General features: G+C 41.3%; 1 protein-coding gene across 3 annotated transcripts in view; it reads left to right on the plus strand.

Moving 5' to 3' along the window:
- RARB (retinoic acid receptor beta) overlaps positions 1-25,438 on the plus strand; it is a 767,532-nt gene that overhangs the window by 613,458 nt on the left and 128,636 nt on the right. For all 3 annotated transcript variants that reach the window (XM_055383341.2, XM_019023891.4, XM_004033753.5), the window contains one exon: positions 17,341-17,489. In XM_055383341.2, coding sequence (XP_055239316.1) covers positions 17,341-17,489 — 149 coding nt within the window. The remainder of the gene's footprint in view (positions 1-17,340; positions 17,490-25,438) is intronic.

The following is a 25,438-nucleotide window of genomic DNA, read 5'->3' on the forward strand; positions in this document are numbered from 1 at the left end:
CCGGGAGGCTGAGACAGGAGAACCACTTGAACCCGGGAGGCAGAGGTTACAGTGAGCCGAGATAGCACCACTGCACTCCAGCCTAGACAACAGAGCTAGACTCTGTCTCAAAAAGTAATAATAATAATAAGATAAATAAATAGCTAAAACAACTCTCAGGAGAAACTTTTGAACCACGGTTTGCTTCCCCACCCCCATGATTTAAAGTTGCAATTGATTTTTATTAAAGTAAAACAATCACTATCATAATTAATATTTATTAAGTGCTTATCATGTATCAGGTGCTTAAAATGAACCATGTCATCTAGTCCTCAGAGCAGCCTGAAGAGAAAGGCACTGTTATCCCCACTTTGCAGACGCAGATTCCTAAGCACTGAGAGGTTCAAATACCTACCTTGAATCTCCCGAGTAGGAGAAAGTGAGTCCAAAGTTCCCAACTCGGCTTTGTATAATGTAGGTTTCCTTTTCATTGCCAACGATATAAATTTCTATTTTCTTTGCAGGGAAGAGGGATGGGGAAGATTAGAAGCCTCAGAACCCACAGAATAATAAAAGGGTTAACAAGTGAAAGCTGGAAATAATACGTTTTTAACAAAATGGGCAGTTCTTCTAATTGCTGTGCCCCTACTGTTCAATTCCTTTTTATGTCCTAATTCATTAAATTATGTACACATCAGGCTTATTATTTACAGATGTATACACTTTCAAGTGGCTCATATGAAACAGATGTTTCATGAAAGGTAACAGAGAACAAGTGATCTAAACCCTCCTTTAGTGGGTATCAAGTGAGTATTATGGCCTATTACCTGCAGGTCTTTTGCTATTATTTTGAATTGCAGTGTCCAGTACGGGCAGGAAGATTCAATGTATCTCCTGTAGGAACAAGTAAAAATACAACAGCCCTATAAGCAAACATCTGCATCTCAAAATAAAAGAGGGTATGTGCAAGTGATAGGCAGGTGGTGTTCACATTTGGGCTCCGGTAGATGTGTGAGTCAGTTTTACAAGCAATTTGAGAAAAAGAGACCCATTGCATTACAGGAGGTGAGGTGTATTGAGCAGACCATCTTTAGAGACCAGTGTTACCATATCAGTTAGCTGGAGAAATGAATGAACACCTCTTTTCTTTTTTCTTTTTTTTTTGGAGACAGAATCTTGCTCTGTCACCCAGGCTGGAGTGTGGTGGTACGATCTCAGGTCAGTGCAACCTCCACCTTCCGGGTTCAAGTGATTCTCCTGTCTCAGCCTCCTGAGTAGCTGGGATTACAGGCACACATGACCACACCTGGCTAATTTTTTGTATTTTAGTAGAGACGGGATTTCACCGTGTTGCCCAGGCTGCTCTTGAACTCCTGAGCTCAGGCAATCTGCCCGCCTCAGCCTCCCAAAGTGCTAGGATTACAGGCATATGCCACCCCGCCGAGCCAAACACCTCCTTTTCAAAACAAGGTTAACATGGCCTAATTAAAATAAGCATGACCAGTTCACCACGTTGCCGTAAACTGGGTGGCATATGTCAGTAGACAGTTATTTCATACTTCTTCAGAATATCAAAGAGCAGTCTGGACGCATAGCTCACGCCTGTAATCCCAGCACTTAGGAAGGCCGAGATAGGTGGATCACTTGAGGTCAGGAGTTCAAGACCAGCCTGGCCAACATGGTGAAACCCTGTCTGTACTGAAAATACAAAAAAATTAACCTAGCATGGTGGGGGCACACCTGTAGTCCCAGCTACTCGAGAGGCTGAGGCAGGAGAACTGCTTGAGCCCAGGAGGCAGGGGTTGCAGTGAGCCGAGGTCGCGCTACTGCACTCCAGCCTGGGTGACAGGGTGAGACTCCTTCTCAAAAAAAAAAAATAATAAGGAATATCAGAGAGCAATAATAATTGCCTCTCAAAGTCCACAGTGAGAGTTATTATTTATAAATTGTCAGGAGTCCTCTAAACAAGAACAAAAAAGAAATTGGAGCGAAAAGATGGCTGGAATTGTGTCATTTTGGATGTTGAAAGCTGGGAACAGTTACAACTGAAATATTAAATGGGACATGAAATATTAAGTGACATACCAGGTTTATTGCATATATGACCATGAGAGTGCATTTCATTTTGTCTTATGGAGCTCTAAAAAAATCCATGTAATGGATTAAAGGTATTAAAACTCCCATATTCTCCCTGGCTCTACGCCAGGGAACAAAGCATGATAAATAATCCCAATAGACAGAATATGTGGGAAGGAATTTTAAAATGTATTTATGGTGGACATATTGACCTCCCTAACTAATAAAAATGTATACATGAGGTTTTGAAGAAAATGCGTAGCCCTTACAACACACTGTAGTGTTAGTATCTTTAAAATATTGCCCACGTCTCTGTGACATATGGCTGTCATCCTCTGTCTTTACCCTGGAAGTGAGGAAATGCATGAATTTTATAGTAACATGTACAGTCACTGTTAGGAGGAATAGTTTTTATTTCCTTTATCTTAAAGCTGGGCTGAAAACTACACCAAATCTGGATTTTGTAAATAAAGCTTTCTTGGAATGTGTCACACCTATACATTTACATTTTGTCTGTGACTGCCTTCCCCCATGGGGGGCAGAGTTGAGTGACTGTGACAGAGACCAGACAGCCCACAAAGCCTAAAGTATTTCCTATCTGACCATTTACAAAATTTGCAGACCCTGCCTTAAAACATTAAAAAATAGGCTGGGCGCAGTGGCTCACGCCTGTAATCCCAGCACTTTGGGAGGCCGAGGCGGGCAGATCAAGAGGTCAGGAGATCGAGACCATCCTGGCTAACACGGTGAAACCCCATCTCTACTAAAAATACAAGAAATTAGCCGGGTGTGGTGGCGGGCGCCTGTAGTCCCAGCTGCTTGGGAGGCTGAGGCAGGAGAATGGCGTGAACCCAGGAAGCGGAGCTGGCAGTGAGCCGAGATTGCACCACTGCACTCCAGCCTGGGTGACAGAGCCAGATTCTGTCTCAAAAAAAAACAAAAACAGAAACAAAAAAAAACATTAAAAAATGAATAGGACTGTTAGGAATATAAACGTATACTTGGTTTCTCATTTATACTAATCTTGCATGTGGATTCAGGGGGTGAACTCACTTTCAGTTCATTTCCTAACTGTGTAACCTTGGCCAAGTCATTTAACTTCTCTAAGCTTCAGTTTCCTCATGTGAATAACAGAGATTAAAAAAAAGAAAAAAAAAACTGATCGTGTTAATAATCCTTGCTCTTCACACTTTTGTCAGGAGGCAGCAAATGGAGTAGTGTGTGTGAAAACACCCCTCAAGTTGTCCCCCGCCATATAAAGTGTGCTGTTGGCAGATTCTGCTGAACTGGCTGAAAGTATTTATTTCACATCACATGTAAGGATTTGTATGCAGATTTCATTTTTTTAATTCATTTTTTTTTAACCAACACTGATTGAACTTTTGATATGTACTGGACACTCTTTTAGCCCTGAGTATTTAAAGTCAAGGCTGCCAAAATCTGTGTGTGTGCTAGTAACACACCCACTCATGACAGCCTCTGACCCCCATCAGATCCTTTTTCTAGCTGGGGCCATGTTTGCCTTGTGGCATTTTTCAGTTGTCTGTTTGCGTGGGCAGGAGATAGTGTATTCTAACTTCTTTATAAACCAGCATGTATCAAGGGGTCTGGTCCCTGGCAGGTGCTCAATAAATGTTTGTCAGCATCTGATGTTGCTGACTGATAATCACTGCCTTCTGCTCCCCAAACCACGTTGGTCCTTGCATTGGTTTGGGACTTTGGGTTTTGAACAGCAATTGAAGGCTCTCGAATGAGAGATCGCTGTGGTAAAGAGGGGTTTAAGGAAGTCATTTCTGAGGGGGCTAGGCAGCCTGGATTGGGGATTGGCCAGGAAATCCTACGAGGAGTGAGAGCACTTCGGATTAATGCCTGTGGGCCTGGGAAGGAAAGGACAGCTGAGAGAGGGAAAACTGACATGACTTGCTTTCCTCCCATTAGTTTTTAGAGGATATCTTAGGTACATCAGAAGGGAAAATTGTTTTGAGAGGGAAAATGGAAGTGAAGGTCACCAAATCAAGATGGGGAAAGAAGGGAAGGTGAATAGCATTGAGATTCATCAGCATAAGCATGATACAATAATGATAATAATTGCTTGTGTAACACTATTATGTGGCAGGCATTGTGCAGAGTACTTTAAAATGATGTTATTTAATGCTCACAATGATGCAATGAAGAATATACTATCATTTTATACAAGCAGAAATTGAGGCTCAGAGAGGTTAAGTAACTTTCCAAAAGTCACACAGCCAGTAAGTAGGAGAGTGAGGATTTGAATCTAGGAAGGCCGACTCCCGAGTTCATACTTCCAACCATATGCCTCAGACAACTTGTCTATAAAGGTGGACAAGTTTCGGGAATATCAAAAAAAGACCTGAACCTTGGGGGACTGCTCTCAATTGGAAGGTTGGTGAAAATGTCTTTGAATTATTTTTTCAAGATTTTCTTAACATTTTTAAAAAAGAAATAATGCTAAAGCACTTTGAAACTCTTAGCTTTCTCATACCTAGGAATCACTGCTCTGAACGAAAAAATAACCAACAATGTAGCATTCCTGTAGTTTGAACAGTTCTATATAGAAACTTGAGAATCTTTTCTTTCTTTTTGTTTTTTGAGACAGAGTTTCACTCTTGTTGCCCAGGCTGGAGTGCAGTGGTGTGATCTCTGCTCACGGCAATCTCTGCCTCCCAGGTTCAAGCAATTCTCCTGCCTCAGCCTCCTGAGTAGCTGGGATTGCAGGCATGCACCACCACACCCAGCTAATTTTGTATTGTTAGTAGAGATAGGGTTTCTTCATGTTGGTCAGGCTGGTCTCAAACTCCCAATCTCAGGTGATCCGCCTGTCTTGGCCTCCCAAACTGCTGAGATTATAGGCGTGAGCCACTGTGCCCGGCCGAGAATCTTTTCAAATGAAATATCAAGTGCATCCTTTGAACTGATGCATTATATATTAGCCAAGTAGAGGGCACACTAAGGATGTTCAGTGTCTACTTCCAGTTATTCCTCTCACCCCCCTCCACCCCCCCAATCCCCAGACATCTTGGGAAGAGAGTCATTCAGCCCCTCATTTGGGGCGTGCTAGTTCTGTAGACAGTGACAGAAAAGCTATTGCGCAACCAATTCTGGATATTGGGTTCATTCTTGTGCCAAATAAATTTTGGTTAAGGGAGTATATGTGGCCTTCAGGTGAGGGAAGGAGAACCTGCGTAGGGGCTGGGGGCTCAGAGTCCTCTCCTCCTCTGCCTCCCCGAAGAGCCCTGGAGCTGGTGGTTGTGCAGACTCCATTTGGCCTGAGTAACTGCTCCTGACAGTGTTCAGCCACACGCCCTTGGACTGCCGCCAGAGGCCTTTGGAATCTTGGTCTTAGCTGCTGCCATTCTCCCTGCTGAGGGCTGGGTTCTCAGCAGGGAAGATGCAGAAGGGGTTAGTGAGTGTGTTTGCGTGTGCCTTCTAATTCCTGTGTTTGCTTCTGGGGGACTTTCCTATTTTATTGCTCTGACTGGAAAGAAAACAGGGCATTATTTCTGTCTCCTTAACTTCTTTCTTTTGAATTTTCCAGTTTTACTTTTGTTCTTTATGCTGGGTTAACTGTGTGTCTGTCTGTCTGTCTGACTTAGACATACCCTGCATACTCTAAAACTTCCTGCCAGGGACAGCTGCTTGTGACAGGAGTTCTGCACAGTCCTAAGAGGGGATGTCATAGTCTTCTCTCAACATGGGGGTCAGACCCATTCCCTTGAACTTAAGACCATTTAAGTTCAAATCCATGCTCTTTATTTAGCAGCTGTATGGCCTTGAACAAGTTACCTAACCACATTATACCTCTGGTTTCTTCTTGCCTGTCAAAAAGAAATACTAAAACTAGACTAGCAATCTCTTTCTCTCTCTCTCTCTTTTTTTTTTTTTTTTTTTTAGACGGAGTCCTGCTGTTGCCCAGGCTAGAGTGCAATGGTGCGATCTCGGCTCACTGCAACCTCCACCTCCTGGGTTCAAGCAATTCTCCAGCCCCAGCCTCCCGAGTAACTGAGATTACAGGCGCACGCCACCACAAATTTTTTTTGTGTGTATTTTTAGTAGAGATGGGGTTTCACTACGTTGGCCAGGCTGGTCTCAAACTTCTGTCCTCAAGTGATCCACCCGCCACAATCTCCCAAGTGCTGGGATTACAGGCATAAGCCACTGCGCCTGGCCAAGAGTAGCTCTCTTATTGGGTCACTCTGGGGATCAGATGAATTAATAGATGAAAAATGCTTAGAGTAGAGTGAAGGAGCATGACTAGCCTACAGTATATGCTCCATGAGTGTTAGTGATTACTATTGTTGAAATGTTTGACTAGACTCTAGAGATGGTTCTGTTGTTTTCTGTGGTGACCATATTAGTCGCATTATTGATACAGACTTAATCCACTTTTCCCCAGATAATAAATAATAATTAATAAATTTCTAATAATAAAGCATTAGCTATTATTTTTACATGTTTTTATACTTTTTATAGTTTACAAAGTGTAAATCCTGCAATGTAGTAAGCGTGGTTGTCATCTCAATTTTTCTGAGGATCAGGAAGGATGAGTGACTGCTAGTAAGGGGCAGAATTAGGAACTGAGCTCATACCATCTGCATTGTAGGACTCTGCAGTTTCCATTTCTCCAGAGCTGTAGTATTTTCTTTGTTGTCCCCACTCTTTGGTCCCAGAGTCTCCCCACCAGTAGTATCCTTAGCCCAGATCAGTGTTTTTCAACCTCAGCACTATCTATAATTGGGGCCAGATAATTCTTTGTTGTGTAGGAGGGGCCTGTCCTGGGCATTGTGAGATGTTTTGTAGCATCCCTGGCCTCTACCTACTAGATGCCAGGAGCAGCCCCCAATTGTGACAGCCAGAAATGTCTCCTGATGTTGCAGAATGTCCCGTGAGAGACAAAATGGTGCTGGCTAAAAACCCCTGCCCGGCCGGCCGGGCGCGGTGGCTCACGCCTGTAATCTCAGCACTTTGGGAGGCCAAGGAGGAGGATCACCTGAGGTCAGGAGTTCGAGACGAGCCTGGCTAACATGGTAAAACCCGGTTTCCACTAAAAATACAAAAAATTAGCCGGGCGTGGTGGCGCACGTTTGTTAATTCCAACTACTTGGGAGGCTGAGGCAGGAGAATCTCTTGATCCCGGGAGGCGGAGGTTGCAGTGAGCTGAGATCGTGCCATGTCATGGCTGCCCATGCCAGGTTGGGCAACAAGAGCAAAACTCCATCTCAGAAAAAAAAAAAAAAAAAAAAAACCTGCCCTAGATTAAGGAAGGTGGAAGGGAAATGTGTTTGTGGGAGGAGGGGAAAAGTGGAGGTGGAGGTTGGCTATCATTTATTGAGCACTTACTGTGTGTCAGGCAAATTGCAAATGTTGTCTCTGGTTTACCAACAGAAATCAGGATTATCTGCATTTTCAGCAAAGAAGGACTAGGGCTCAGAGAAATAAAACTCTATGGCCATTAGTAAGTGGCAGAAGAGAGATTCAAATTCAGGTCCACCTGGCAGCAAAGCTTACCACTTTCCCATCACCTCCTCCACACAATTTTATGCAGGCTCATGGCATTTTCTTTCTTTTTAGGAACCAAGAAAACCCACACAGTGAGGATTAAATCGGTTTCAAAGTTATTTTGAGGCTGTTCATATGGTGCATACCTGTAAGAAACAAAACAGAAAAATTTCTTTGCAGCAAAATTCTGAGTAAGCCGAGCATTATTTTATTGAGAAAAAGAGGGTTTTGGCTAAATTCTAGTGTAATCAATCATACTTGAACTTCCTTAGATCTTAGACGAGTGGCAAGGTATGTGACAAAGCATAATTTCATTGTTGTCTTCCAAGTATTTCCCTTTTGGTTTTCTGTCAGGCTGGTACTAATGTGGTTTTCAAATAGATATATAGTACATAAGCAAAGAATGTGTGTGTGGATATCTGAAATGAATGTGAATGTGTGTATCTGAAATGATGTACATGTTAATGCTCCTGTTTTAATCTACTCTGTGCAGGAAATTCGATCAGATAAAATAATGTCATTTATTAGTGTGATAGTTCCTTTTGTAAATATTATGGGAATCCTGATAGAAGATAGAAGTGAAATATGGAACTGAGTCAGTTGATGTTGAGAAAAACTCTTCAGGGGACCTCAATATTGCAAAGCAATTAGCTTCGTCTACATATGACTCCCGAGACCTGTTCTAGCATTTGTTCACTTAATGCAGTTTCATTTCTGATGCCTCCACGTTCAGATCATTAATAAGCAGTTAGATGTGTCGGCCTGTTAAGTGACTGTAAGAGAGGATTTATTTGAACACTGGCATAAGCTATCTTAGTATGTCCTAGAAAATAGTGATAGAAAACGTGTTTAAAACGTCATGCAAAACAACCTATGAGATATTTTTGAATATATTCCTTGTGGTGAGAACACATATTATATAAATGAAATGTTGGTGTTGAACGTGTCATGGTACCTTATGGAAATATGACAGCACTTCCCGTGGTGAAAGCCAGTCCCAGGAATAACTTCTATTGCTGGCCGTGAGCCCAGACAGGTGTAGCTACAACACAGAGTGATTAGTGGGTCCTGAGCCTTACTCTCTTTCTAAGGCCCAAACTGTCTTGTCAAATTTAACCATATCTTGAATGGAATCAGTGTTTGGAAAGTTATAACCGTGAGTTAAAAGCAAGAGAATTACAAAGTTCTGCAGTTCTCAAATTTGAGTAAGTAGGCCTGACCAGACCAAACCCTGTGACCTTCCCAGACTAGGAAACAAATCAGGGAGATGGAAAATGAGAATTTAAAAAGCTGGGGGGTTTGGTGAGATAATAGTAAACATATTAAGTCATTTACATCTCATTTATAAAGTCTGAAAGGATTGTTGTGTTTTAAATTTCCTGATTCTAAGGTGCTCAGTTCTCCCTCTCCTCATGGTATAGGGGAAGGAGTAAATGAACTAATGTCTATTAAGCACTTTGCATGGTCCCTAACACAGTAGGCGCTCAGTAAATAGTAATTACTATTAGTTCAGGCTCTTCTGGTACAACTTTGAACACACTGCCAACTAAAAGCCACTGCCAAAATTCTGTGAGAGTGAACGAAGACTTCTGGTTTATGGTAAGCATAAACACACACAGCCTGAAGATCTTAATGCATTAAGTGCTTAACAAGGTGGAGTATTTAGTAAGGACCTGTGCAAAGGGCAAGTTGACAGAGTTCTGATGCTAAATTAACTCAGCAAAATGGGATTACAGGAAGGTTAGGACAATAACAAGACATTTTTTATGTTAGGGTGTCTCAGACATCAATGTGCGTAAAAATGATCAAGGGTCTTGTTAGGATGCCTATTCTGATTCTGCATTTCTGGGGTGGGGCCAAGATTCTGCTTTTTTTTTTTTTGAGACAGAATTTCGCTCTTGCTGTGCAGGCTGGGGTGCAATGGCACGACCTCGGCTCACTGCAACCTCCGCCTCCAGGGTTCAAGCGATTCTCCTGCCTCAGCCTCCCGAGTAGCTGGGACTACAGGCATGCATCATCACGCCCAGCTAATTTTGTACTTTTACTAGAGATGGGGTTTCTCCATGTTGGTCAGGCTGGTCTTGAACTCCCGACCTCAGGTGATCTTCCCGCCTTGGATTAAGTGCTGGGATTACAGGCATGAGCCACTGTGCCTGGCCAAGATTCTGCATTTTAACAAGTTTCCAGGTGATGCTGATGCTGATGCTGATGCTGCTTGTCCAGGACCACACTTTGCTGAGCAAGGCTTTATTAAAGACTCAAAACCAAATTCTTTCCCCCAGCCCTTCCTTTTGTCTCCTGCCTATGTTCAGCACCTGTTTCATATGTGTTCAGAATAGCAGAGTTTCTCACAACCCAGCTCCAGCCCTCGGCCAGGATCCCTGGTGACCCCGGCAAACACACACTTCTTTAGGGTCACGGGCAGGTTACTGAGTCAAGACTGCCAAAGCCCAACAATGATATTTTCCTTCACTCCCCATCGTCCTCCCTCTCTAGCCACCCCAAACCCGGGACTAATCTTGGAGCTGCTTAATAATAACAAAGCCAGCAGCAGAGTAAGGCAAGATTTCAAAGCAGAGTTTTTCTTGTTTGGCAATTACCTAATTTCAGGATGCGATTCACAGATTTGCAAAACCCACGTGTGTGGAAACCGTTTCTCCTGAAAGATGATTAAAAGCAGATCCTCTCCTGAAAAGGAGACATAAAAATTAAGTGAGTGACAGTGTGGAGTCTTCCCGTGCCCCAAATGTTTGGATGCATGTAAATTACATTTTAATAAAATGTCTACACACGAGTTCATACACGCATGCGCACACGCAAATAGCGGAGAATCTGGTTCTAATTACTTGTACTTTAGTTGAACTTTGGCGTTTCCTTTGACTCTCTCCCTAATGTATGTGAGCTGTAGGCTTTGCAGTCCTGCAGTGAATCCACAGAAAAAGGGAGAAAAAAATCCAGATAGGCTCTCTTTGGTGCCAACACAAATGAAGTCCAAACGAACATTTTGACCAAATGCAACTTTGCTCTTCTTCCTTAATTAGCTGAAATTACTCCCTTCCACTGGGATTCGGAGCTCTGGGCTCAAAATTCCCCTGGGGCCATGCAGGAAATGTCTTTTGCTTTATAACTCCTTTTTCTTTTAAAGCTCAGCTGCCCAGAGAGTGCATTAAAATACTGTCTTAATCATAGAAGGTTCTAGTAAAAAGGCTAGGCTTTCCTAATGCATGATGCCTGCCTGCCTGTAATCAGGCCCAACCTAAAATCCTGAAATCTGTCAACATGGTTTTAGCCAGGCGTAAATTAGCTCTCACAAAGAAAAAAAAAAAAAGTATACTGAGCTCTCTTAAAAATGTTATCTGCTACTTAATCTAACCTTTAGAAAAATGCCAAGCATGTAAGGAATTGTGAAGGGAGCTATTGTCGAAGACTTTCTGTGTGTTTAAATGACACTCAGGTGTGTTGTAACAACAAGGACATTTATACTGTGTTTTCTCAGGTGAGTTAAATTCGTAAGTGCCAAGTCCTCTTAACAGGCAGCAATGTTAATTTCTTTTCTTTTGGGAATGAATCAACCCAAGAGCTGTGACAGTGTTTAAGAAAGCTTCGTCAGTGGGAACTCGGGAATTCTGCTTTTGTACCATCCCAGTCGGTGGAGATTTTGTTTAGCTTTGTTTTTGTTTTGTCTGCAAACAACCTCTGAGTTTGAAGTCCTTTTAGAGGACTGTTTCTCAAAATGCAATCCGGAGACCTGTGCCCGTCCGCAAGGAGAGAAGTTCAGACATTGAGAGCAAGTGTTTTGAAACTTTTGGAGCAATTTGACAGGGTAATTTTATGTCCATTAAATCTAATTTTTTTTAAAGAGTTAGAGCTCGTGCTTTGGACGTCGTTGTTTTTCCTTAACTCCTATTTCCTGGAGATTCATTTGTATTGAATTTGATCAATCCATGAGGGATTGGCGGAAAGACTAAGAAATGGTGCTTCACCATTGATAGTCTGAAAAACACGAATTTAAAGCAAATGTCCTTCTCCCTAACCTCAAGAATTCCCCTGCTGCAGGCCACACTTTGAGGAACATTGATTTAAAAGCAAATGAGTCCCATGACTAATTTATTATACAAGGAAGGGGATTCTAGCTTTGTTTTCCTTAGTGATAGTTATCTGTATGTTGTGGGGGTGGAGATGTCTAAAATAGGGGCTAGCAGCTTCCGACGACGATGATGCTGCAGATTTGGTTCATTCTCATCTTCCCTGAGGCTCACTGTCTCCACTCATGTGTGCAGTTCAGAGCAGCCCTCTCAGCATCACTGGTGCTGACTGTGCTCTGGGCGGGGACCCACAGAGCCAAGCATCCATCTCACCCGAGTAGCAGAAGTTCCTCTGACTTGCCCATTCCCTGACGAAGCAGGGCAGCCCATCTGGTTAGCAGTTTGGATGCCACATTGGAGGCTGCTGCTTGTTGGGCATTCAATCAGCAAACAGAACTGAGCAAGTCCATAAGTAGGCAAGGAAATAAATAAAAGCAGGAGACAAAAAGCAGATCCGAATTATTCCTCAAAGACTGCTTCTCCAAACTGAAATCACATCAGGATGGCTGCAGTGTAGTTGTTTTATTGAATGACACAAGCCTCTTTTCCCCCTGGGAAGTCTAAAAACTGCTTTTTTGGCCTGCCTGAGATCGCTGAATGAGCTAATACAGAACACATTGTCTGCTGAGCCGGCAGAGTTTTCAAGCAAAAATTTTATCATTCCATAGACTGATTGTGCTTGCCTGCAATAAGGAACAAAATGTTTGAGGCCTCTCAAGGGCATTTGATGAATCTAACTCTAATTTAAAGGGACTAATAGATTATTGATTTAAGCAGGATGACAGTGAACAGATCAATGGCTGAGCACTCTGTATCTACCTTAAATACCAAAAATGACTGGTAAAAGGAAAGCCATGGGCTGTCCCCCTGCTTGTTTCCCACTGACTTTCTTGGCGGGTGGAGGAAGGCAAAAAAAGAAAAGGAACTCTGATAAACTTTGCCAAAGTATGTTTTTGCTACCTTACCAAAAAGGCAAGAGATTGCATTAAAGTACAAATCTTCTATATTGATGCCATATCCTGGTTGTAATTCTAGAATTTGTCTTGGCATGTTCGCCTGAGGCTAGCTTTGGTGATCTGACAGACTATACCACTGATTTTTTTTTTTTGCCTTGCATTGTTCTCAGTGTTATAGGCCACATAGAGGAAATAAAAGACCACTGACCATCAATTCTGAGGGTGATATTTGAATATATATATATAGAGAGAGAGAGAGAGTCAAATACTTAATTTTTTACTACCAGTGGGAAAATTTTTCCAAAGATGATTTTTTTGGGGGATCGTACATAACGTTTTTCCCTTTCTGTTTTTGTGGCATTTGTAGCATTCAAATTATGTTCATTTATGGCATTTGCAGGATTCAAATTATAAAAACAGTAGAAAGAACCAATTTATCATTTAAAAACATAGCCCAGTCACTTCCTCTTGGAAGGCTCCCTTGATTTCTCCTGGGATAAATAAGGCCTATAGTTCACTCTGACATTATATTAGTGGTTCCTAAACTACTTCAGTTTGGATTCGCCTGGGAATACTTTTTATTATTTTTATTTTTTGTTTTGTTTTTCTGTTTTAAATCTTACTGTCAGCTAAAGGGAATTTTTTTTAAAATGGCAATTCCTAGCTCCATTCTCAGACATTCTGGCATAATAGATCTGGGATACAACTTGGTCATTAGGACGTTAAAAAGCTCCCCAGCTGGTTCTAGTGTTCAGCCAAGTTTGGAACCCACTGTATTATCATTGTTGGTTTATTCTCTATTAGGCCAAATTTGTCAAGGATAAGGGATTATGTACTATCAATCACTGCCCATAGCGTATAACACAATGCCTGGCATGTTATGTCACTCAGCCAAACAAATGATTGAACACATGAACAGTCTGAGAATCTATTGTACTCATATGAGAAAGTTCCTAGAATTATTGGTGAAATCACCACAACCTAAATAAAAGGCCAGGGCTCTCACTATTGATTACTTACAATAGAACATTTTCATTCATGGCAACTGTTCAGGAAAAGCCTTCTGGATTCATTCATTTGTTATAAATGACTCTTATCCATAGGAAAAGATCCAATCTTTGTAAAATGTTTTGGGATCTTTAATGTCCAGTAGACTTCCCGTTTTTTGTGTGCTTTGCCCCATGTTTCTTGGGTATTAAATTATGCACAATTTTGTTTCCTTTCTTTGGGAAGATGAAATGCTGGACTCCCTTCAGTGCATGTGTTTGAAGTGGCATATTTATGGAAATTACTACCCACTTTTGAAATTCAGGGCATAGCTCTGACAGCTGATTCCAGCCCTACCAGAATTCTATTTACAACTTTCCTAGACAGGCCAGATTAGCTGTTCTACACGAACGAGTAGGACCTTAAAACACACCGCTCCCCACCTTCCTTCTGTGAAGAACTCAATGCGAGATTGATCATAGTGGTGACGACGTGACTCTGTCAGTTGTTGAAGCACATGGATGGAAGTAGAAGCACACAAATCGAACCACTCCAAAAGGTTTGGGAGGCATCTGAGGAAGGGGTCACTTACGTTGATATCAGGGAGTGTAAATCTACACAACCTTTCTAGAAGTCAGTTTATCAACATGCATTAAAAACAAAATATTTTTAAAATAACAACCTTTGAACTGATAATTACACTTCAGTAACGTATTTGAAGGAAATAAAGATGTGGTGAGATTAGCTACAAAGCTGTTCATCACAATGGAATGTTTTCTGTGAAAAATATTTATCGACAAGGAAATAAATTGTTGACATCATAGGTTAAACAAAGTCCTCAGCAGTGTCAGTATAATTCCACCTTAGTAGACAAACCCAAAACATTTATGTGCATAGAAAAAAATTCTGGAAGGTCGTACACAGTGAATTTCTCTGAGTGAAAAGATTGTGGGTGATTCTGCGTGTATTTTTCCTTAGATTTTTAATAGACAGTGATACATTGTTTTTTAATTTTAACAAGCAGTGTTTTCTTGTTAATTCGCTTTCAGTGAAGCTGATTAGTTCCGTGTGAAGAATGCTTTTGCATCTACTGCTTGATAGCTGATAAGCTTTAGTGACATCTCAGATACCAGCCCTTCTATAAAACAGTTGCTACCACTGTGCCAACTTATTCAAAGTAAGGGCTTCCTATCTGCCAGAAATAATGTACTCAAGATTGATGTCTTCATCCCAGATACCTTGGTTCTAACCAGTAAAGACTATAATAGATTTATCTACTAGGACCTGTACTACTCAAATGAATTCATTCCAAGATTCTTCTGAATTATGAAAATACTGTAATTATAGTTGGTTCTGTTCCAAAGGGCTAATCAATTACTTTTTTAAGGAAGCAAAGGAGTATAAGAGCTATTTGGTTTCTAATTTTATCATTTAACAGCTTAGAGGGACTCTTAGTGCTCAAAATGAGGAAGAAAAAGGAAAAGGAAAAAGTTCATGTGCTAATTCAACAAATATTTATTGATTATCTGCCATGTGCCAGGACCTCTACTAGTCCTGGAACGCAGATGTATACAGTGCAGGTGAGTTTCTTTCCCTTATGAAACTCAATATTTAGAGTATGGGGGATGGCAGATGTAGAATATAAAATTATATACCAACATCTAAAATTTGAACACTGGTTAGGGTTTTATGGAAATAAAATAGTGAGACAGAGTGACCAGGAATGGAGAGGGGCATTTTAATGAGAGAAATCATCTCTGGGAAGGTAACATTTGCTTTGTGATCTAAGAAATGAAAAACAACCAGATATTTGAAGGTCTGAGAATATCTAGAAAGGACAAATAGTTATCACAATAGCCTCAGTTGGTATGAGAGCTTGGCCTATTCAGAAGACAGAATAGATGCCAATTATATAGAACTCAATAAATTAGGGGACTCACTGAAGGAAATGATGCTGCTAAAAGGCCGTGTGATGAAAAGTCTTGTAGAACATACTAAGGAGTTTGACTTTGATCTAATTGGTGACTATTGGAGGGCTTTAGATAGGCAAGTGAAACAGATGGATTTTAACATTTGAACAACTATCTTGACTGCTTGTTTGAAGAATAGACACTAGGTAGGAAGAAGGGGCATGAAGTGATCAATGAAGAAGCTATTGCAGCAGTTGTGAGAGGCGATGGTGGATTACTAGCATGGTGTGGTAGCAGGATAGTGATGTGGGGATGGATTAACAGTAAGTTTAGTGGGTAGAGTCGACCTGACTTGCTAAAAGCTTGCCTGCAGGATAATCCAGTCAGGAGAATATCTACTCTGGGAGATTATAAGCAGTAGGGCAACTGGAAACTTTATATTCTGGGAAATACACTGTGTATTAAAAAGCCATTTGGAGACTAGAAGATTCTGGAACATTATTTAACCACTTTTGGTTCCCCTTCCTGATTTCCATCTTATTTTATGAGCATATTTACCTGTGATAGAAGTACAGCCAGTTCTTGCTTTGATTCTGAGTACAATCCTGGAGAATTAGGGGTAGGAGAACACCCCGTTCTTATATTTTGTGAACTCCCATTTCCCATGGAATTTGGGTGGTTAGATAACAGGATGGAGGATTATTATTTTTTTAATCTAGAATAAAGAGTAACATGACTTAAAAGTGAATCGCACCACTCTGTGTCTTCATTAGTTTTAACCTACTGCTTCTCAAATGTTAATTGTACATTTAGTCATCTGGGGATTTCATCAAAATGCAGATTCAGATTCCACAGGCCTGAGCTGGGACCTGATACTATTTTTCTAATAAGATCTTAAGTGATGCTGATGCATGTTGGCCCAAGGAGCCTTCTTTGAGTAGCAAGGATCTTACCCATATTGTTATTAATGAAGATCAGTTATGGCTGCATCATGCTAAAGACCCTCCCAGTACACTTGTTGAATGAATAATTTGGGCATTTTCTTCATTTGTCCAAAGGAAAATTTTAAAATTTTTATTTATTTATTTATTTTTTTTTTTTTGAGACGGAGTCTTGCTCTGTTGCCCAGGCTGGAGTTCAGTTGCACGATTTCAGCTCACTGCAACCTCTGCCTCCTGGGTTCAAGCGATTCTCCTGCCTCAGCCTCCTGAGTAGCTGGGATTACAGGCGCACACCACCACACCTTGCTAATTTTTGTATTTTTAGTAGAGATGGGGTTTCACCATGCTGGCCAGGCTGGTCTCAAACTCCTGACCTCAGGTGATCCCCCTGCCTCAGCCTCCCAAAGTGCTAGGATTACAGGTGTGAGCTACAAAGAAAATTTACTTTTGGTTAAGTGAGCAACAAGGTCAAGTCGTTTGAGATTCTACATGAATCAGAAGCTACTGGGGTTTGTAGTATGATTATCTGAATTTGTGTCTTGGCTCTACCACTGCTCTGTTGGTCTTAGTTAGACAAGTCGCTTCCTTCCTTTGAGTTTCTGTTTCTGTTGTGGGTAAAATTGTGATAAAAAACCATGGCCCTCACAGTTCTGTGTGAGCTGTGGACTGCAAGTGAGAGATGTATGAGACTGCTTTGTAAACCGTAGAGCACCACATCAATGTCAGTGTCACCACTGCTGGGCCTACAATGACAGCTGTTTTTATGAGCTCATTCTTGCTAGTGTTATTGCTGAATTTGGGGCAGAAGCATATGAATTCACTGTTGAAAAAAGTGATGAACTAAAATATATTTTCTCTTTTTTCTCCCTCTACCCCATCTCTATTACAGCAATTGAAACACAGAGCACCAGCTCTGAGGAACTCGTCCCAAGCCCCCCATCTCCACTTCCTCCCCCTCGAGTGTACAAACCCTGCTTCGTCTGCCAGGACAAATCATCAGGGTACCACTATGGGGTCAGCGCCTGTGAGGGATGTAAGGTGAGTATTCACATTTCTGTGCCTGATGAACTCTCATTCTCCATGTACTTTCTGGAGGTGACCTACCCAGTTCCAAAAATGGGCTGGATGTGTAACATCACCTCCCATCAGTGTGGCGAATTCAGTTATATTCAGTGGTTTTTATTACTTCCTTATATATCTTTGGTTTAAAATTCAGAAACTTCTGCAAATGACTGATTAGGGTCAAAGGTTCTAAGGCCCTTAAAATACCCCCACATAATAATTCCTTTTAGATAATAAGAACTGGCTAGGCCAGGTGTGATGGCTCACGCCTGTAATCCCAGCACTTTGGGAGGCCAAGGTGTGCAATCACTTGAGGTTGGGAGTTTGAGGCCCACCTGACCAACATGGCAAAACCTCATCTCTACTAAAAATACAAAAATTAGCCAGGCGTGAGTGTCTGGTACATCTAGTCCCAGCTACTCAGGAGGCTGAGACATGAGAATCACTTGAAACTGGGAAGCAGAGGTTGCAGCCAGCCAAGATCACACCACTGCACTCCAACCTGGACAACAGCGAGACTTTGTCTCAAAAACCAAACAAACAAAAAACAAAGAACTGGTTGGAAGAATCTTGAAAAGCATCATTCTTTTTCTCTTTAGAACATGCCGTCTGGTGTCTGTAGTTTTATTTTATTTTTGAATATGACTGACAGTCCACTGAATCAACTTGCAGGGAATCCAAGGTTGAAACTGGGATTTGTCTGCTGGCTGTTTTCCTCAGCTCTGTGGCCTTTGAATTACAGTTTGATTTTCAGCCTGTAGGGACTTGCTACTGTATGTGTGTCATAAATTCAGGGGAGCTGGATTTAAAATTCCTGCCTACGGAATACTGGAGGCTGAACATGTGTCAGAGAGTAGAATATGGCTGCTTTGAATCAAGCAAGACAATTGTTATCAAGTCCAGCAGTCTTAACTGAGTGAAAGAGCTTCTTCTTTTTTTTCAGGAAAGAAAAGAAACAATGACTTCAAAGGCAAATGCAACTAAGTCATCCATAAAAAATTTCTCAAAGGAACTATGGCTGTCTTGAACTAGCCCTTCCCTAGATATATAACTTCTTTAAGTCCTCTCTGGATGGTTGTTTAGATCTGTTGTTTATACATCTAAATTGCATGATTCATTTGTAATTGTTAACATGTTGGAATAGTGTTACAGGTACTCCATGGCATTTTATATTTGGCTTAGCAGAGTTAGCACTTAACTGTATATATTGGTTAGGCACTGTTGTATAACAAAGCATTCTAAAACTAAATGGCTTAAGACAACAATTCTTTATTTAGCCTGCAATTCTGTGGGTCAGCAGTTTCAGCCAAACTCATCTGCATGGTTCATCTGGACTTGGCTAGGCTCCACCATGTATCTCTGGGCAGTTGTAGGTTAGCTAGTTGGCTCTGCTTCTAGGGGTGCTGACTGTGGGCTGGGTAGACTCAGCTCTCCTCCATGTGATCCCTCATTCCCATCAGGCTGGCCCTGGCTTGTTCGCAGAGGCAGGGTTCCAGAAGACAGAACAAAAGCACATAAGGTCTCCAGAGGCTTAGGCTAAGAAGCATCTCATTACCACTTCTGCCACACTATTGGCCAAAGCAAGTTGTAAGGTCAGCCTAGACTCAGTAGGTAGGAACATCAACTCAACTTTTGTTCTTCTTTTAAATAAAATAAAACTAATCTGTCAACTTGAAAAAGCTTTTTTGTAGAGATGGGGGTCTCACGTATGTTGCCCAGGCTGACCTCGAATTCCTGGGCTCAAGTGATCCTCCCACCTTGGCCTCCCAAAGTGCTGGAAATACAGGTGTGAGCCACCGCGCCCAGCCCCACTCAATTTCTTAATGGTCAGAGCTTCAAAGTAATAAGTGATATAGATATGGAGGGGCCGGGGGAATGGGTGTCATTTTTATAATTAGACCACTGTACTGCATGTCTGATTGCGTATGAACACAAAGTGGTTGGGGACCCTAGCTCCACTGCCCAGCATGTCATACATAGTCTGGCATTTAGTGGGTGCTTAAAGATTGAACAAATGTGGCCGGGTGCAGTGGCTCACACCTGTAATCCCAGCACTTTGGGAGCTCAAGGCAGGCGGATCACAAAGTCAAGAGATGGAGACCATTCTGGCCAAAATGGTGAAACCCCATCTCTACTAAAAGTACAAAAATTAGCTGGGTATGGTGGGGCTTGCCTGTAGTCCCAGCTACTTGGGAGGCTGAGGCAGGAGAATTGCTTGAACCCGGGAGGCAGAGGTTGCAGTGAGCCGAGATTGCGCCACTGCACTCCAGCCTGACGACAGAGTGAGACTCCGTCTCAAAAAAAAAAAAAGATTGAACAAATGCGTAAATGTCACTCAGCCCCTCAAAGTAATTTTGTGAGTTTTTCCCTTCTTTTTAAATCATTTAAATAAACATATGTATTATGGTTTATGAATATAATAAGGCCAGTTTGGGGAAATTCATTAAAGGCTTAGGAACATCTCTCTGCCTCTGGAATTGTGCTATTTTATGGCAATTCTCTTTTCTCCAGTAGATTCTGACATGGTAGTCAGGAAAGTTATATGGGCAACCAGTTGGCAGCTGACTAAAAAGGAAGACATTTGTTCATTCAATTATTGCTTTATTATTAGTAACCCCTAGCTGAACCTACTTAAATTTATCCTGAGATTTGGAAAGGTTTCAGTGGAATAGCTAGTTCATTTTGTCCACTTGTTGTGCAATATATAAATAAATGATTTTCTAATGTTTATTTGAAAAGTAAATGAAAAGATACTTCTTTATTTCTGAAAAATGTTAAGTCATCTCATGTCCAGAAATCTGAGTGAGGTATGCTGTAACTCAGCGTACCTGCTCTCATCATTATCCAACGTGTCTCTGTGGCACATACTAGGAGCTGCATATGAAGCTGTTTCACGATCTGTATAGCACAAACTGCTTTAATCAGCTCATAGTCAGTGAGTTCTCTGACCTTAGTTTGGGATTCTGACTCTTTTTTAGGAAAAACCCCAATAAAAACAAAACCCATACCGGCACAAACAACTTTGATAAACTCAGTTAAGTGATACAGAGTCATATGATGGTGTATCTTTTTAACAGAGCTATAAACCCAATAAGGTCAGGTGAGTTCGGCAGCCAGTTGAATTTGATAATTTTTATATTGTGGGTGGATTGCTCTTCTCCCTGGTCATTGAGAAAGACTTGGTCTACATTTAAGCTTGCTGGGAAAATACAGTGACAAAATTCACAGAACTGAGAAACATGAGGAGGTAATGGTAAAATGTAACAGCCAAAGAAAAAGAAATATAACTTTAAAAAAATTAAATATAATTTTATTGTCATTTAAAAAAATTATCAATACAGTATAGAATTTATTGTATAAAAATAGAAAATTAAAACAACCATGATTCTACCCTGGGAGGGAACCCCTGTAAAACTCAGCTTTTCTATAAGTATATGCATATTGTTATTGCTTCAGAAAAATGGAATTTTGTGTTGTATACTGGTTTTAACTTAATCTTTAATAATATTTTATGACCCAAATTTAAGCAACTGCGTAGCTTTTATGGTTATACAATTAATATAGTAGTTTATGGTTATGTCATAATTTATTTAACTAATTAAGGTGCTTACAGTTTTTTTCGATTATAAATAACACTTTAATTTATGGCCTTTAAGTATATCTCTGAAAATTTCCTTAGGATAAATCAGTATAAGTGGAATTTTTAGATCACTGGCTTTGTATATTTTTAAGGCTTTTGAATCAGATTGCCAGAATACCCGCTAGAAAAGATTATTGTCTAGTAGTCTGTAAAAAGTAAATCCTTTTGGAAAGTATCTATTAGGAATCTCTCCCTTGTGATATAATAAGGTAATGAATCCAGAAGCAACTTTTCTTCTTGAATTCTGCCTGTATTTAATTTGATATTTACTATGGGCCCTGTGTATGGTATCATTTTAGGATACCAGCAGATGCACCATAGGCCCCTTGTTGACCTGTAGAAACTGGCCCAACCATTGGCTGGAAATCAGAGTTTACTACTGTAAGCTGAGAACCTCTGCTCTAAAGTAGGACTCCCAAACAGAGCCTGGTATATCTTCAAGATATACGGTGGCTTCTGCCTGTCATAACCAGGATGACCTAATTGACTATTATTTGGGGAAGAGAACTTTCCGTCCTCCTAGGGACTGGGTGACAGTCTCAGCCTCTGCTGCAGCCATATGATGGTGGTCAGAATTTAACAAATGGGTGTGGTCCATCTCTGGGAATGAATGGTCAGCGGCTGCTGTATTGACACAGCATTACCATGGCAGCATAACCACTAGACACACTGTAGGGATGCCCTGTTTAGGGGGTTTCCAGCTGAGCGATGGCAGTTTTTGTGTAGGGGACAAAGAGTACACAAAAGGAATGTGCAGTGTGGTTAGCCAAGAATGTTTAACAGTGTAAAATAATAAAGCAATATTAAAAAAATAATAGGACAAAATAAAATAATGTCTTTGGAAAACAGTCTTATTGCTCATAACTAAAATTTAATGCAAAATTTTGGCCTTAATCATATTTTACATTTCAACTTCTGTAGCTTTTGAGGAATGTGAAGTCTAGAGTGAGAATGCTGGGATTTGAATTCTAGCTAGACTACTTATTAGCTTGGTGCAACTCTCTCTTTTCTCATCTGGAAAAATGGGGGTGATATTACCTACCTCATGGTATTGTTGTGAGGATAAAATGTTTTTACTATGTATAAAGCATATAGAATAGTACCTAGCACATAGTAAGTGATAAGTACTAAGTGGCACATACATGCTTAGTTATTGTTTTGTTTTGTTTTGTTTTGTTTTGTTTTGTTTTGTTTTTGTTGAGATGGAGTTTCACTCTTGTTGCACAGGCTGGAGTGCAGTGGCGCGATCTAGGCTCACTGCAACCTCTGCCTCCCGGGTTCAAGCAATTCTCCTGCCTCAGCCTCCCGAGTAGCTGGGATTACAGGCTTTACAAGCATGTGCCACCACGCCCAGCTAATTTTGTATTTTTAGTAGAGACGGGGTTACTCCATGTTAGTCAGGCTGGTCTCAAACTTCCAACCTCAGGTGATTCACCCACCTAGGCCTCCCAAAAGGCTGGGATTACAGGCGTGAGCCACCGCTCCCAGACTATCGTTTGTTTTATCATTAAGTTATAATGACTTTTGCACACAGTGATGTAACATCAATTATAATCTTAGTATTCTTCTTGCAGTGTTCTTTCTACAGTTCTCCGTTCTTTTCTATCAAAATAACACTGCCTCTTTCCTTCAAGGCTCACATTAAGACCCTACTACTCCATGGAGCCTCCCTGGATTACCCTAGTACAGAGGTTGCCAAAATGCTTCTGCAAAGAGCCAGATAGTAAATATTTTAGGCTTTGAGGACCATGTGGTCTCTGCTGCCATTATTCAACTCTGTCACTGTAGCATGAAAGGTGCTGTAGATAATATGTACAAAAATGGGAATGGCTATGTTTCAGTAAAACTTTGTTTACAAAAGCAGTGGACCAGATTTGGCCCTTGATGATGTTATTCTTCTTACAACTTCTAAAACTCAGAAGCTGGTGTCCCAAAGCTCTCATGCCAAAAGTGGCAAGCCCGCTGGTTTTGCTGGGCCATGGGCCTGGGTCTGCTGCTCCACTTCCACACTGCTAAAAGAAGTTCATGTCCACCTGCCCAGGGCTCTGTGGCTTAGAAGCTTTAAGCCATGTCTGGTCATCCCTCCACCCTTCCAGTCACACTCAAATCCCACTTTCCCATCATCCAAAATCAGAGAAATTAGAAATATCCAGGTAATTGAGCTACGTCCAGAAATACCTGGCATCACACCTTGGAGAGGTTTCTGGAACATATTCTATGCTGTTGTATCAGTTAGCTTCTTCTGCTTAACAAATAACTCAAATGCTTAATGTCTTAAAACAATAGACATTTATTATTCATTATAATTCTGGACAGGTCTTCTTGTCTTGGCTGACTTGGCTTGGGCCAGGTGGTCTAGGACGGTCTCACTCACATGTCTGGGGCCTTGGCAGGATGACCAGATCCTCTCCCCCTGTTGTTGCTCACCATTAGCCTAGCCTAGGCTTCTTCACATGGTGGATGGGTTCCCATCAGTAAGAGAAGACAATCACCATGCTCAAACACTTCTCACCCTCTGCTTGTATCACATTTGCTAATATCCCCTTGGCCAAACAAATTACATGACTAAGCTTGGATTCTATGGATGAAGAAATAAACTTCACCTCCTAAGGGGAGAAGTGACAAAGTCACCTTGCAAAAGGGAGAGCCTACCAGAACTTGCATTTGGTTACATACCATCTTCTATTATTCCCTAGTTTGATGCAAGTCTCTTCTGACAACCTTATTCACCAATCATTCATCCTTAAGCATATGTTTGTTGAACACCTACTAAGTTTCAGGCCCTATGCCGGGTGCTAGAGATACAACAGTGAACATGACAAAGTTCCTCATGGAATTTAGTGTCTCACACAAGGGACAGATGATAATTCAAATTTGGAAAACAATAAACAGAATGGTCTAATAAAGAATAATTTAGGGGTATTCTATTTCACAGGGGTCAAGGGGGCCTGATGTGATGGGGGTCAGGTGGGATCTCATGGCTGAGGAGGAACCAGCGGTGTGAGTCGTAGAGAGAAAGCATTTTAGGTCAGAAACCAAACACTTGGATTCTCGGAGCATTTCTACTTCTCCTGGCTATGTCCATTGACTTCTCTGGGCCTTAGCCTATCTGTAAAATGAAAGCAAATCCGCAAGTTTGAACCCAGTCCCATGCCAAATACAGACATAAAAGCAGTGAACCTAATAATGGCACTGATTTCTTGTTAGGCTGGCTTACGTGGAGTAAGAGGTCCCCAGTGTTTGTACGTCCAAGTGTGGAGTAGAGGGAAGAAGAAAACTACCCTCTTTGGGTGCCTTCTGTACACTAGGCATTTGGGCTTTTTTTTTTTTTTTTTTTTTTAACCCATAGCGCTTTTATTTCTCACAACAGCTCTGCAAGGTAGGCTCCGTGACCCACATTTTATAGATGAGGTAACAGAGGGTCCGAGTAGTTAAGGAACGTGGCCAAGGACACACAGCTAGCCTTTGCTAGAGCTGGGATTCAAATCCTTTTCCTGTTAAAAAAAAAAAAAAAACAACACCCCACTGTTTCAGCCACACTTAGACAGAAGGTCTGAAGCAGTGGTGTGTTATGGTCTAGAGTGGGGGTTTCATAGGCCACCAAATTTAAAACTAACAGATAGGGGCATATTTTTAAAAAACATATTGTCTTGATCATTTCATAAAAGAAATGACATCTCTGCGACAAAAAATTAAAAAAGGAAGCGCTTACAAGGCAGTCAGTCTTTCCCAAGAAGGGACAGTTAGCAGGCAGAACCCACACATGAGCATGTTCCCAGATGCAGCTTTGTCCTTGTTCTCTACATTTTGCCTTTGATGGGTGGAAACTTCCTATCCCTAAGCCAACCTTTGGGGGCCACAATCCAGCCTGTCCTGCAGAAGGCCCCAGGGCGAGGCCTGGCACAGCCGTGATGGCGTGTCTTCTCCACAAGGGCGCAGAGGAAATGCTTGCTGAAGGTCACATTGGTAGCCTTCTATTTAAAGCAGTCTTTTAAGAGTTTAAACTCCACTAGCCCCCTCAGTCCCTCAGGGCTAATTTTGTCCATTTTTCTCATCTGCCTTTGTTTTGCTAGCCTCTGAAGAGAGGGAGGCCCTCATCTCCATGACAGCATTCGGCTGCTGGGCTGGGTTTTCCTGGCAGACAGCAAGCAGAATGTTCAGTCACAAAAAGTTTTGCAATCAGGAAGATGGATGTCTGCACTTAATTTTAGAACTTCTATTAAATACTTTAAATGAGCTTAATGATTTTATTTGACCAAGGCCATTTAAAACCACATTGTTGTTT

The sequence above is a fragment of the Gorilla gorilla genome, chromosome 2 (assembly GCF_029281585.2).
Source record: "Gorilla gorilla gorilla isolate KB3781 chromosome 2, NHGRI_mGorGor1-v2.1_pri, whole genome shotgun sequence".
Classification (NCBI taxonomy): Eukaryota; Metazoa; Chordata; class Mammalia; order Primates; family Hominidae; genus Gorilla; species Gorilla gorilla.